Genomic DNA, 15790 nt, shown 5'->3' on the forward strand with positions numbered 1-15790 from the left:
AGGTGAGTCAAAAAATCGTGGTCGACTGTGTACAATGAGTCCGGGAAGACTCTGGAGCCCAAAGACAGATTAATGATGTCAGCTAAGGGGGCCCTGATCCCTGCATCGCTGGCTTTCACCAGCCATGACAGGCACGGGTCCAGTGGGCATATGGTAGGCTTCACAGAACACAGGATCCTATCTACCTGGTCCTGGAAAAGTACCCTGAAGTGATCCAATATCAACCCTGAAGGCGGCCAAGGGGCCTCTAGTTCACATACTGTCTCAAGTGTTGCTGGCAGATCCCGGCGGAGCAACAAGATCTTATCCGCAAAAAAGCTTCCAAATGCCTCACAGCTTAGTGCCAAATTAATAATTGTTTCTTTTCCCCTGCAAAAGGGACATTAGTGACCGAATTATCCTAAACAATTGTGCCCGGCAGGAGCTTGCAGATGCAATGGAAGCTGCATAATAATCCCTTTTTGTGGCTTTCACTGCCATCTCATAGGCTTTCATAAGCATCCTGTAAGATGTTCTTGATGCCACCAAACTCACTCTAGCTGTCTCAGCTCGTTTCAACTGCCATAGCTCCTCAGTATACCAGGAGGCTACTTTTGCCTGGACACAGAGAAAGCGACAGGGGGCGATCTCATTGACGGCTTCAGAGAGATGGATATTCCAATCCTCTACCAGCTCTTCTAACAAGCCACTAGGGGTCATCGTATCCCGCAGGGCATTCTGGAAACCAATAGGATCCATTAGACCCTGAGGGTGAGCATAAATCCACTTGTCGCCTGAGTGGGGGGGGGGGCAGGTGCCCAGAAGAGTCCTCAGGATGAAATGGTCTGACTATGGCACTGCTATTGGCATATCTGGATCCATCTGGATCTCCATCCCAAAGATTAAGTACAGCATGTATCCTGCTCGATACGTGGGAGCTGAAACAAACTGAGAGAGTCTCAGTGCCACCATGGATGACACTAGGTCCATGGCCCATGAGGAGGCAGAATCATTGGCATGGATACTGAAATCACCCAAGACCCAAAGTCAAGGATGTTCCAAAGCCCAGCCAGCTACTGCCTTCAGTAGGTCAGGCAAGGCAGATGCCAGTGCGTTGGGTGATCGGTACACTAGACAGATGGCTATATTCTCCTCAGCATCCCATGTCAGGGCCACACAGTCAATGCCGAGAGCATTGGTGCGGGGAACAGATTGATGGAGAAAGACTCTCAAATGAGCATCGCCACCCCACCCCACCCCACCCTGGCCACCATCCCAAGACTGATGATGGATCAAGAATCTTTGGGGGTCCAGCTCTTTCAAGGTGACAGTTTCACCTTTCCGTACCCAGGTCTAAGTCACACATACCAGGTCCGCCTTTTCCATTGCAAAAAATTGCTGGAGAGATGCGGTCTTATTTATGGACCTGTCATTGCATAACAGCAATGTCGTGAGAGGGCTATTCTTAATTCTAGCCCCACTACCAACATCCCTCAGGATGAGGCAAAAGTTGGAAGGAGTCTGAGCATATCTCCAGCTCCTTCCAATACAAAACCTAGCCCCACCACCATACTTCCCTCACCCCATAAGCACTAGGATCCCCAGCCATACTGACCGCCACATTGGCGATTTCTATGCACCTCATACAGCCACCCTACAATACTGGCCACAATGTGACCTGGGTAAATATAAAACAAACAGCCCTAACTTTCTAATTTTATCTCTCAACATCTCCCTCCAAATCTAATAGAGAGCTCACTTCCCTAAATAAATCACGCGTCAGAGCAGGCCTATTTAATAAACAGCAGAGGGCTATCCTAATACAGCCTATACCAGGCAATACAAACTAGTGAACAATCCCACTACCCAGCCAACCCAGTCCTAACAGAGCTAACCCATCAGAGGGAGGACAGACAACAGATTAGCAAAAATGCAATTTCAATAGGAACAAGATAAACCAATTTCAGTAACTAGGAGCCTAAAATGAACCCAGCCAGTTACATAGTCCAGCCTCTGCTGTCAGATGGAAGTCCCAGCCAGAGGCTTTTGATGGCAATGAAGTGGATACTAAAGTCCTGGTGCTGTTCTCACATACATACAACAGGAGCTGCACTGGAGGGCACAAGACTTCTGATGGCAACGAAGCAGGTACCACAGCCCCGATGCTGCTCTCATATACTCACACTAGGAGCTGAGATGGAGGGCACAAGGACCCAGGGGAGCCGATGGCAGCCAAGTCAACTCAGAACTCTCTGACGGCATGCGTCTCTGAAGAGCTCATCTGGTTGAAGTACAAATGCAGGTTGCCAGGCGGCAGCTTCACACTGCGACACAGAACCTTCCAAGATAATCAGGACAGCACCATCGGTCTCAGCTGCACTGGTCGAACTTCACTGACTCTTTCAGGCTGCTCTCATCATCATCATCATCATCATCATCATCATCATCATCATCATCATCATCAGCAGCAGCAGCAGCAGCAGCAGCAGCAGCCAACTAGGCTCTAAAGGTCCCGGCTCTTAGGCTCACAGCTCCTGGCTTTGATGACTCTCACAGGCTCACTTTTCCAGCAGTCTCTAACAATAATAGCCCCTCCAGCCCTCCGGTTCTATGTCTCCTCTACCCTCAACTTTCCTGGCTCCTCAAATCTCAGTTGTAAGTTGCAGGTCCAATTTTAACTTCAAATTTCCTAATAGCTCAATTTCCAACCTAACCTAATCTATGGGCATAAAACTAAAGTAGCCACTAAGCAATGTTTTAAAACTTTAAATTTAAAAATTCTCTTAAGAGTTAAAAATTCAATTCAGTGGGAGTGTCTAACTAACGCTCCTGCTGTGGCACCATCTAGAGGTACCTTCAAACCCTATAATTCTATGATTCTAAGAGCTCCAATTCTACTATCTTTTTTGCAGAAGATGGAGGGGGGAACCAAGCCAAATGTCCTATTGAACCTTTGTCTCTTATGATATAACTAGATCTAGTGGAATTTTTGTTCACGATGTTGGCGTTTTTCAGAGGCAGTTCCAATGGTCGCAATCTCAGCTCTGAAACAGGTGTTGGATCCGACTGGGGAATGAATGGTTGGGATGTAAGTCCTCTTCCCTGTTCCCCCGCACTTTTGGAGGCTATTCAGGAGCTCCAAAAACCTCCTCAAAAAGGGCTGCATTCAATCTCACTGCCTGTTCATTGTGAGCCTTAGGGGTGAAATGCTTACAGACCCTGCAGGTCATGACATTGTGTCCTTCCCCTAGGCAAACAAGGCATGAGTTGTGCTCATCTGAGGTAGCCATGTACATGCCTCATACACTGTCTTTCTTAAAGAAACACCATTGAAGAAATAATTTCTTACTTATTCAACACTTTCTCTTCACAAAGATGCGTCCAGAAAAAATCACTCCTGAGGAAATTTTTCTGGGATGGAAAGCTAAACACATATAACCTCCATGGTGGTCAAGGAGAGACTGAGGTAGGAGTGTACTCCTGGTCATATATTGGTTTGGGCAGGAAAGACTGGCTTGCGCTGAGGGGACAGAAAGCATTCCACACGCTTAGAAAAGCTCTAGAAAATCTTGTCAGAACCTCTGCAGCTGGCCTGTGCAGTCCCATGTGTGCCTCCACAGAGGACATGATAATGAATATAGCATTCTTTGTTCAATGAAACTCATTTAAAAAACCTAGATAAGACAAGAGGGGCTTTATGTTCCATGATGCAGGTAATTTCTTTTTGAATTTATACAAAATGGATTAAAGTGTTTTCAGAGTAATAATTATGATTGCTTGGTTGTGATTATGATATTAAATACTGTGCATGGATTACTCACAGATATTGCTGGTGAAAGTGTGATGTTTCCTATTGATTCTTTTAATTCATCCAGTGAAGGCATAGTATAATGAGAACTATTGTTTGGCTGTACAGGTTTAATTTCCACATGAAACTTCCTTGGTTCATCATCTTCAGAGTCAGAATCACTTGATGAATAGAAGTGGTTCTCTTTGGTATGTTATTCCCAGTTAAGGTAAAGGTATATTTTTCTGTTAATGAATAATTCACACACATACACACAAACACAAAAATTACAAAGCATAACAATCAAAAGGATATTCTGACTAGCTTCTGGTTTAATGCTATATCCTTCTTCATCTACATCCGGAATGTTCTAAGAAAAAAAATATTATATATTGGAGTAATATACAGTAGCTCTGCAAATATTTTTCAGTTGATGTAACTATTTACTGTTGGCTGATTATCTTTCAGCTTCTTTATAAAAACAATTACATTTGCGAACAACAACGGTGTTCCAGAGGAATCTGGTTAATTATTATTGTACTTTGCAAGCCTCAAAAACACTCATCCTTACAAACTGTTTGACAGCTGAACAGTGAAGACAGTGACAACCATTTCTTTAAACTTACCTAGGGAGTCCAGAGCTAAAGTAAAAGTTTTAGACATAGATAAAAGTTATCTGAGTGAAAGATATTGGATTGGATCCTGTGATATGGAAGCTGAAGCAAGCAGTTGTAGTGCAAATCCTAGTACTTTCAGTACCCAGAAACCAGTTGCACAAAATCTCAGTGCAAGTGGAAAAGCAAGTGGGGATACAATAAGTTTGAATTGGTACAAGCTAAAGACTACAGTATTCTTCCTTGCATTTCCACTTCCTCAAGAGCTCTATCACAAGTGGAATTTTTATTTATATATTTATTGGTTGTTGTGTGTTTTCCGGGTTGTATTGCCGTGGTCTTGGCATCTTCAGAGGTGTAGCACCAAAAGACAGAGATCTCACACTGAGAGATCTCTGTGCTACACCTCTGAAGATGCCAGCCACAGCTACTGGTGAAACGTCAGGAACTACAATGCCAAGACCATGGCAATACAGCCAGGAAAACCCACAACAACCATCGTTCTCTGGCCGTGAAAGCCTTCGACAATATATATTTATTATTTCGATTTATAAACTGCCCACCCTCAGGGGCTCTGGGCGGTGAACAACAGTTAAAATCAGTAAAAACAAGGATCCAACCCACTGTCTGGAGTGTCTGGTCTGGTATGTATGTCTTAGATCAGTGAAATAACCCTTTTTATTGTAACAATTTTAATACAAAGGATATTTAACCAAGCATAAGATATATCTTATTGATTCTGGAGCTTTTCTCATTCCTCCAGTTTTCACACCATCAATACTAGACTACATTACTGCCCTTGATGGTTTGATAGATGATGGTGGGATAGATGATGGTGGCTAATCAGTCAATCAAAGGAAGCCTACTGCTGTTTATGCTATTTATTGTCTGTTTTTCTCACTGATACTCAAGGCAGATTACAAAGTATAAGTCAATACAAACAACAGAATGAGACATTCAATAAGCAATGCAATAGGATCAGGATTGCTGAAATCTTAAATAAAGTTGAAACAATAATAAGTATTAGCATTACATATTACGTTATACAGAAATTACATAACAGGATATACATACAGCAACAGATAGTATGTATCATACTTAGTAAGTACAGTCTGCAGTCCCTTTCCTTTTATTAAAATATCTTTCTAAACCATTCTGTTATAGTGTAGCTCTGTTACCTGTGTAAAAAAGCCCTCCTGAATAATTCAGTTTTGCATTGTTTGTGGAATGCCAGGAGAGCTGGAGCGTCCTGAGATGTTGAAGCAGGCCAGTCCATAAAGTGGGGCCACAACAAAGAATGCATGTTTATGGGTAGTAGGTGATCTCACCCCTTTGCACGGTAACACTTGCAGAGGTCCATGTTCAGATGAAAAAAGTTGTCCTGGCATCCATTTGTAGGTGAAGTGCAAAACAGTGCATTGTTGTAATGCAGGGGATAATTCTATGGGGTAGAGTTCTCATTTGGATTTATTCACCTTAAAACCAGAAATGTAACTAAAATCTGAGATAATGTCTTCCAGGACCCTGAGTGATGATAATGGTTTAGTGATGTAGATAACCATATCATCAGCGAAAAGACTGACTTTATATTCATGTTCTGCTATGGTTACTCCATGTATTTTATGATTTTATCTAATAAGCTCTGCCAGAGGCTCTAGCAAAATGGCAAAAAGCAGAGGGGAGAGGAGGCATCCCTATCTAGTGCATCTGGTAGGACTGAGCTCTTTCGATTTTTCCCCATTAATCTTAATATGGGCTATAAGAACAGCATACAAAAGTTGAACTGTACGAATGAAATTATTGCCAAAGCCCACTGCCTCAAGGAGGTGGATTAGATAACTCGTTTCATGCTTGTCAAAGGCTTTCTCTGCATCCAGTGATAAAAATGACTGTTTCGAAACGTTTGGATTTGCAATAGCATCTGTTATACTTCGATGGGGCATGAAACCTCTTTGGTCTAAATTAACATATTGGGTTATAAAGGAGCTGAGATGGTTTGCTAGGATTGCTGTGAAGATTTTGGCATCTTGATTTAATAAAGATATTGGTCTGTAGGATGTGGGTAATGTAGAGTCTTTACCTTTTTTGGGTATCACTGTTATAGATGTCTTGTACCATGTTTATTGATAAACACTGTGAAGTAAACCTGCATTGAAGGTTTGTGTCAAAGCTTCCACAAGTATGTAAGAAAACTTTTTGTAAAATTCAGCAGAGAAACCATCTCTTCCGGGGGTCTTATTATTTTTGAGTTTTTTGATGGTATTTAACACTGCCTGGGTAGCGATAGGATTTTCTTTTTTTTCTTTTTTTAAGTAATATTTTTATTAACATATTAAAATCAGTGAACAGAGTTAACAAAGAACAACAAAGTAATAGTTAACTATATACAATTATGTACAGGAATACTTAATCACGATTGGTTACAGTTTCGAACAAGAAACAAGGATAACAGATAATAGTCTATAAGTCAGCTTTGTTAAGGTTCATATAACTAGATCTTCTTTGGGAGCTATTACTTCAATCTTGAGTAACAAAAAGTAAATGTTTGGGAGGATGCTGATCTGTGATAGAAATAAATTCAATAAATGGTTGCCATTTTGCCATAAAATCAGTTTCCCTTGGGTAATGTTCAGTTTGATATAATTTATCATATATTTTTTCTTGTACATAGTGATCCCAATTTTTTTCTAACCATTTATCTTTTGTGGGGATTATTTTGGATTTCCAATATAAAGCCAGCAAGTTCTTTGCCACAACCAAGAGATTGCCAATGAGGTCTTTTCTGATTTGTGGGATTTCAGTTGTATCCCATAAATTTAAAAAAATGATCTTCGGGTCTAAAGGAATTTTATAGCTTGTTATTTCTTTAATATAATCTAAAATTTCATTCCAAAAAGATTCTATTTTAGGGCATCCCCACCAGCAATGTTTGAACGTTCCTATTTCACCGCACTCCTTCCAACAAAGTGAGGAGTTTGTTTTGGTTATAAGTGAAAGTTTTCTTGGTGTTAAATGCCACCTGTGAATTATTTTGTAATTTTGAATTCGAGATGTAATTGTTTTGGTGTTTAATATATTTGAAGTCCAAATTTCCCCGCATTGTTCTTGTGTTAAATCTATGTTGCAATCTGAGTGCCAGTTTGTTTGACATTTTAAAGTGTCAATTGGGTTAAGGGATAATAGGATGTTGTAAATTTTAGAGATTAAACCTTTTTGTTTAAATGATTTGGTGTCTAGTAAAAGTTCAAATTCGGTCAGGTTTTGTTTGAATATTTCCTGTATTTTCAGTTGTTGTAGCATGCTGGAAAGTTGAAAGTAAGTGAACCAGTGGATCTTATGTTTTGTTTTCTGTTCAATTTCTGTTTTGTTTATGATTCCTTGTTTTGTTGTTATATCTATAATGCGGGTCATGTTTGACTGAAGCCATATGTTTTTGAAGGTTTCAGTTTGCCCTGGCGGGAACCATTGTTGTTCTATAAAGGAAGAAAATCTTGAAACCTGTGGCAGAAGTTTGAGTCTGGTGTGGTCCCAAACATTGATTACTGACTCTAAGAAGGGGTTATTTATTTTATGGGCCCGATCCTTTTTTTTGTTCCAAAACAGATTTTGAATGTTGCTGTATTCAGTTTCTGGTTCCAAGATAGTAATCCAATCAATTTTGTTTGCTGTAGTTAAAATGGGTATTGTATTGGACAGCCTGATGGCTGTCTGGTAAAGTTCTAGGTCAGGGTATTTAAAGCCTCCTTGCTGTTTTCTGAGTTTAAGAACTTTAAAGGCAATTCTTGGGTGTTTCTTCTCCCATAGAAATTGGTTTAGTATATTTTGCCATGATTTAATTGTCTTTTGTGGAATTGCCACTGGTATTGCTCTTAAGAAAAAGAGTAATTTTGGTAGGGCGAATGATTTAACCAGATGGTAACGTTCAAACCATGAGTGGGCAATTTCCCCCCATTTATGTAAGTCTGCTTTGATTTGGTTGATTGCTTTAATATGATTTTGATCTATTAGGTGTTTAAGATCATTTGGAATGGTTATTCCTAGATATGACATTTGCTTATTATTCCAGTGGTATTGGCTGATTTGTTTGATGTTTGTTATAGTGTTTGGGTTGACAAATATTGGAAAGAGCTGTGATTTTAATTGATTAACTGTAAGACCTGAAGTTGAGCCGAATTCCGTTAATTTGTTTTGGAGTGAGTATAAAGAAGTTATAGGATCTGTAATATAAACAATCATATCGTCCGCAAAAAGACTTAATTTATGTTGCTTGTTTCCTATGTTAATCCCTTGAATTTTTGGGTCTTCTTTAATAGCTATGGCTAGTGGCTCTATAGCCAACGCAAATAAAGTTGGCGAAAGGGGGCACCCTTGCCTTGTGCCTCTTTGGATCAGTATTTTATTGGATGTTTGGTTATTGATGATGATCTGGGCTGTTGCTTGTGAGTATATAGAATTTATGATTTTTAAAAATGTTTCACCAAATCCCATGTGATGTAAGACTTGTTTTAAATACGGTATTTCTATGGAATCAAATGCTTTCTCTATGTCCAGAGATAAAATAATTGATTCTAATTGTTTCTTTTGACTGTATGAAATTAAATTGAGTGTTTTATAAATGTTGTTGATTATATCCCTGTGTGGAATGAAGCCTGATTGATCTTGGTGTATGTAGTGTGAAATGAATGAATTCAACCTTTTAGTTAAGATAGCTGTGAAGATTTTATAATCTTGATTTAATAACGAGATAGGTCTGTAAGAGGTGGTTTTTGATATATCTTTGCCTGGTTTGGGGATTACTATAATTGATGCTGTAAGCCAGGATGTGGGTATTTGGCCAGTGTTTAGGACTGTATTACAAGCTTGCATCAATGGATTAATGAGTAGTGTAGCGAACTTTTTATAGAATTCTGATGGGTAGCTATCTGGACCTGGTGTTTTATTGTTTTTAAGAGATTTGATTACTGCTAGTATTTCTTGTTGTGTGATAGGGCTGTTTAATATTATGCGATGTTTATCTTCCAATCTATTTAAGCTTTTAAGCAATTTTAAAAAGAGTGTGATTCTCTCTTCGTTTGGTGTTTTAGACGAATAGAGTTGTTTATAATATTGTACAAAAGTATCGAGAATTTCTTTTGTTTTAAATTGTAATTTCCCTTTTGCGTCATATATCTGTTTAATGATTTTGGATGATTTTTTCTCTTTTATTTTATGGGATAACAACTTAAGTGATTTGGGGTTACTGAACCAATAGTTTTGCTTGACATATTGAAGGTTCTTCAAAATTCTGTTGGTTTCCAGAGATTCCAACAATTTGAATCAATAAGTTTTTATATGCCTTTTTACTACCAGTTTTTTTGTGCTTGAGTTCTAGCAATTTGATGTTATCAATTAATTCTTGTTTTATAGCATTTCTTTTCTTATTTAATTGTGATGATAAGGAAATTATATGACCTCTAGTAACAGTTTTAATTGTATCCCAAATGATGCATGGATTTACATCATTTGTTGTGTTTTCTTTTATAGCCAATTCAATGTTGTTACTGATCTCTTTAATGGCACTTTGGTTGTTTATGAGTGTCTTATTTAATAACCAGTGCCTTTGCCTCAATGATTCTTGGGAAGACATTAGATCGCAGCTAACCCAGGCATGGTCTGATATTGCTATGTTACCTATTTCAGATGAAAGTAACCTGTTTGTTGTTGTATTTGAGACTAGGATATAGTCTATTCTAGTATAAACGTCATATTTAGGTGAGTAGTATGTGAAATCCTTTTCAGTTCCATGTAAATGTCTCCATGTGTCTGTTAGAAAGTTATTATCCAAAATTTCTGCTAATTTAGTATTTTTCCCCTTCTTATATTTTTTTATTTTGGGGTTTGGAACGATCTAAATTAGGATTTATTATGTAATTCAGCCCCCCCCCCAAGATCAATTCTCCTTCTTGAAAGTTAGCTAATTTATTCAGACTGTCTTCTAGGAAGGGTATTTGGTCTGAATTTGGGGCGTATATTGAAGCTAGAGTGTAAGTTTGTGTGCCCTTTATGAAAATAAATCTTCCTTTAGGATCACTCAAAGTGTTTTGATGCTGGAAAGTAATGGATTTAGAGATTAATATAGCCACTCCTCTTGCCTTAGAAGTGCCTTTTGCATGATATTGGAGATGAATCCAATTTGATTTTAGGTTTTGACTGTTTGTGGGATGGAGGTGAGTTTCTTGCAGAAATATGATATCTGATCTTGTTTTAGCCAGATTTGTAAGGATGCGTTTTCTTTTGATGGGGTTACCCAAACCATGAACATTATAAGATGTAAATTTAATATTTGATGACATACTTGCTCTAATTAATTAAACCAATGGATTTCTTAATTATTTATGTTGATTAACTGTTTGTTAGTTAGTAGTGCTGTCTCAGAATAAATTAATACAATCAGGATTAAGAACTTTTATTTTTTTCTTTTATTGGGGGGATGCCAATTTATGAATTGTTATTAATATAATCAGCTGTAACTAAATGGTAGTGTTGTGTTTCCTCTAATCAATTTCCCTCTGATTTGATTATTAATTTGCAAATAATGCTCTTGAATTATTTAATGGATTTCTAATTTTATGACAGAACTTGCTAGCTTTATGAAATGGATTTTTATAATCAAGGATGGACTGTAAATATTAAATATTACAGGTTTGATAAAGTAGCAGTCCTCAGTTCAAATATATTTTAGTACAATAAGTTTTATATATAGTCTTTCTCTTCCAACCTTGGCTGGAGAGGTCACAGATTGTTGCAGTAATAGCTATTTGAATAGAATAGGTTTTGGGTTTTCCTTAAATACAAGTATCAAGTACGCTTAAACGAATCAAAACTATATAGGTTTCTTTGTTTTCAACTAGTGAAAATTTAATTAACTTGAATAATGAAGTTAGCTTTATATAACTTAACAATTTCCCTTGTTCTTTTCCAAAGTTCCCCTTATCTCTCTTCTTCTCTCTCTATTTTCTGCTTGTAGATTCAGCCAAAACAGAGTAAGAGAGAAGGTTCTGCTACTGAAGTGTTTTATTCACACTTCAAATATTAGTAGAAAATAAAAGAATATATATGAAAATAGTAGGATAAGTATATATTTATATGCTTGTATGTATGTGTCTACTTATAGTGTTAAAGCTTCACACCAAGTAGCTTAAATAAATTATAAAAGGGTTTGTCCAATTTCTCTATCTGCCTTCCCCTTTTGTCTTCCCCTTGTTCCTTTACTGTTTCCTTTTGTCGTTAGCTTAATCAAATTAACTAAATCTGTTTATTTTTCCCTTTCCCCCTCCCTATCTCTTTCCCTCCCTTCCCTTCTTTCCCCCCCCTCCTCCCTAACCCACTACACTTTTCCCTCAAAATCTTAGGTAACTATATAAGTAAGTTTTAGAAATTACACCCTCCCTCTAATCGCGATCTTCCCCCTTCCCTTAATATAATCTGCTTTTCCCTCTCACAGAGTTCTTGGCTACGAAGGTGCTATAAGCACTGAAATAAAAATTAATTCCAAAGTCTCCCCCTCCCACAATCCCTCCCAGCTAATTAATACAAACTGCACAAAGTTGAAGAATAAATTCCCCTAAGCCCCTTTAGCTAGTGTGTTTAATTCACACACTAGTTTGGTATGCACCAAAACATACCGGGCTTAACTAATGGGAGTTACATTGAAAGAACCGAACTTCCCCCTTCCCTTTCTTACCCCGCTATTAGTTTTTAACAAGAAAATGTTATGATAGCGCTTCCATGAGCTTATTATTTCAGTTAATTTTCTGAGTCAATTGTCCTTATTGGTATCTTCCCTTCTGGGGAGATGAAGCTGATGACTGAGGAAATTTCCGTTTTTGAGAAGGCTTGATTGTTTCCATCGGTTCTTCTAAGTTTAGTTCATTCAGCATTAAGGCTGCAGAGTCTAGATCTGAAGCGATGAGGTGACAACCTTTGTGGAAGACCAGTAGTTTCGTGTGGTTCCACCATTTGTATTGGATGTTGGCTCTTCTTAAGGCTTCTGCTGTTGGTTTTAGCTCTTTTCTTTTCTGGAGAACTTCAGTGGGTAGATCGTTGTATACCTGAACTGGAGTGTCATTAAATAGTAAAGAGCCTTTTTATCTTGCTTCGCTGATTATTTTTTTCCTAATGATGGGATCTGGCACCTCAATTATGATGTCTCTCGGCGTGCTCCTTTTTTTATGCTGGATTGCGGATCCAATGCGATAAGCTTTAGTTACAAATTGAGATGGTCCTTCTTTAATGCCCAGTAGTTTAGATAGCCAAGAATTTAGTGTTTTGGCTATATTCTCGTTTTCCATAGCAGACTCTGCAATTCCACGAAGCTTGAGATTTTTATAACGAGCTGACACCTCCAGGTAAATAATTCTTTCCTCTTGGCGTTCTAGTTTGCTGCAAATGTCTCTCACGTCTCTTTGAGACATGATGCTGAGTTCCATAGCATTTTCGGCTGTTTGATTTGTCTTTAGCAGTTCCAATTTGATTTCAGCTAGCTGTGTAGTCAGTGGCTGAATGAGCAGCGTCATTTGCTTGAGCAGATTTTGTTCCAGTTTTGCAAACTGTGCTTCTAAAGAGTGATCAGTGGGTTTTGCTGCTGCATTTGCTTCCAAAAGTTTTCCGTCGGCCATTTTAAGTAGCTCGGCCTTGCTGTGTTCTTGGAGCTCAATCTGTGCTGTGCTGCGAAAAAACTGCTGGAGATTTTTTGCTGATTTAGGGTAGTTCTTCTTTTCCCCCTGCATCTGCTTTCTCATAATATATTAAAAGGTAAGCATTATCAGCTGTTTTTGGGGTAAAAAGGGGAGAAGAGGGAGATCTTTCAATGTGTGTCCATACCCAAAGACTCTGATGCCATGCCCCCCAGCGATAGGATTTTCCTTGATTTCCCTGTGCAATAGGGAGTGATTCCGCACATGTTGGATAATGCACTTCCAATCCTCTTTATAGATTATTTGGAAAGGATTTTTTTGTGTGCGGAACAAAAAATCCACCTCAAACGATTGATAAAGTGCATTGAAAGTGCATTATCCAACGTGTGCAGAATGAGCTGGTGTTAGCTTTTTCATTATTTTGAAGGAAGAGAAAAAAGATTTCATAGATTTAGTGGATGGATTTTCTCATTTATAGAATGATGAATAGTAATTAAAAAAGGTATCAAGAATCTCATCTGTTTTTGATGTAAGTGTAACATTTTGTTGTTTAATAAAATTAATAGAATTAGAGGAGGTCTGTTTTCTAACCTCCCACTTTAAGAGGTGCAGAGATTTTGGGTAGACATGGGCACAAATTGAAATATGACCGAATTGGGCCATTTCGTGCTTTGTGGGACCGTGTTTTTCACAAAATCCACTTTTTTGACCGATTCGTAAACTTCATGGTTGATTCATAACGCCAGACAGGCTGGCGCCAATCTATTAATTCCCTAGGCAATGGAGGCCAGGAAACTATGCAGACCTTTCGTTGCCCTGGAAGCCCCAATCTTAACCCTCAAAACCCTGATAGGCAGCTTTCCCTGCCAACTGGAGATCTCCCAGTTTACCCTATACAGCAAGGGGCAGGGGATTAGAGATGGGCCTTCTGTAGCCATGGGACCACCAATCTCTTCCCTCCAAACCATGATAGATCTCTGCAGGGGTCATTTCATAGAAAAAGAGCTGCAGAAACTCATTAGCACATGCCACACCCCTTGACATCTCCAGAAGGGTGTCATTAGCATAACTGATTTGCTCGGGCCAGAAATGGCCAGGAAATGCTGCCAGATGGGGGAGTGTTCCTGCACCTGGCAGTGGCCCGATCGGGGCTGTTTTGGTCACAATCCAGGCTTAAAAGGGCACAAAACAGTTCAAAATGGCCATTTGGGGCACTTTTTTGCCTGGATTGGGCCCAAACGGCTTATATCGGGTCAGTGTAGGGCAGGAGAGGGGTCCCCTGCCAGGCACTGACCCAATCCAGGTGGTTTTGGCCCTGATCTTGGCTAAAACAAGCCCCAAATAGCCAAAAATGGTCGTTTGGGGCCCGTTTGGGGCTGGATCAGGGCCGAAACAGCCCGGACCAGGTCAGTGCTGGGCAGGGGAGGTTAGCCCACCTGGCACTGACCCGATCCCGGCTGTTCTGGCCCCAATACCAGAGGAAATGGGCCGAAAATGGCTGAAAATGACCATTTTGGGCCCGTTTGGGCCCAGATTGAGAGTGAAACGGCTGGGACCAGGTCAGGTTGCCCTACCCGGCACTGATTTGGTCCCAGCCATTTCAGCCCTGATCAGGGTCAGAATGGGCACAAAATGGCCATTTTTGGCCCCTTTCCATCAGGACTGGGACCAAAACAGCTGGGATTGGGTTGGTGCTGGGCAGTGGAAGGTTCTCCCACCCGGCACTGACCTGGTCCTGTTGCTTTCGGCCCCACTGCAGGCCAAAATGGGCCCAAATGGCCACTGGGTAGGGGAGGGATCCCCCACCTGGCACCAACCCCATTCCAGCCATTTTGCCCCCAATCCTGGCATTTTGGCCCCAATCCAGGCTGAAATGAGCCCATACTTGCCAAAAATGGAAGGTTTGGGCCCAGATCGGGGCTGAAACGGCCAGGACCGGGTCAGCACTGGCCGTTTTGGCCCCAACCCTGGTGGAAATGAGCCCCAAATGGCCTGCTACTGACCTGGTCCCCTGATCCGAGCCGTTTCAGCCCCAATTGAGGCCAAAACGGCCCAAAATGGCCAAAAGGTAGGCGGGGCCACTTGACACATGACCTGTTGAGGGAACTGTCGGAACGGTGTTCTGGCGAGTTTCCCCTCAAAATGAGCCCTGTCTCTCTGTATGCCAACCACCCGAGAGCTCCTGTTCTGCTCTATGTGACCATTTCTTATTTAAGGCACAGCTCTCTCTACCTCGTGGTTCAGTTCCAGTAGACAGAGGGAGAAGGAGGAATTCTAGCTGGAATTGGGAGAATGGATTTGGGAGCTTTTGGGAAAAGAGAGTGGAGAGTTTTTGAGAAGCATTTGGCTTTTGGGAAGAGAGGGAGAGTGGATTTGGGAGCTTTCTGGGAAGGTCTTTTGGGTGAGGGTGCCTTTTTTTATCCAAGTTTGGCTCCGGGGCCTGAAACTATAGGAGCGAAGAACACAAGTGGAAGGAAATAGTTTCAAAAGTCAATGAAATATATTGAACAATGTCTGTCACATATCATAATGTCAATATCATGTTCAAAAAATGTAAAGGTACAAAAGTACAGTAAATAGTACAATAAATACTGCAATGAAAGGATATCAAAGGTAGGCAAGCCGCTCATAAAGATATACACAGTCGGTTGTCCAGTTGGTGAAGTCCACCACCTGACTGGACTCCACGAGAAAGAATCCAACGGTAAGTTAACAGGATAAGTTCGTGGTAGGAG

General features: G+C 40.1%; 1 protein-coding gene across 1 annotated transcript in view; it reads right to left on the reverse strand.

Annotated features, from left to right (window-relative positions):
* FCHO2 (FCH and mu domain containing endocytic adaptor 2) overlaps window positions 1-15790 on the reverse strand; it is a 150449-nt gene that overhangs the window by 37791 nt on the left and 96868 nt on the right. The window contains exons 12-13 of the mRNA XM_054987402.1: window positions 4079-4136; window positions 3801-3976 (exon numbers count right to left, since the gene is read on the reverse strand). Coding sequence (XP_054843377.1) covers window positions 3801-3976; window positions 4079-4136 — 234 coding nt within the window. The remainder of the gene's footprint in view (window positions 1-3800; window positions 3977-4078; window positions 4137-15790) is intronic.

Source organism: Eublepharis macularius, chromosome 8 (assembly GCF_028583425.1).
Source record: "Eublepharis macularius isolate TG4126 chromosome 8, MPM_Emac_v1.0, whole genome shotgun sequence".
In the NCBI taxonomy this organism is placed as follows: domain Eukaryota; kingdom Metazoa; phylum Chordata; class Lepidosauria; order Squamata; family Eublepharidae; genus Eublepharis; species Eublepharis macularius.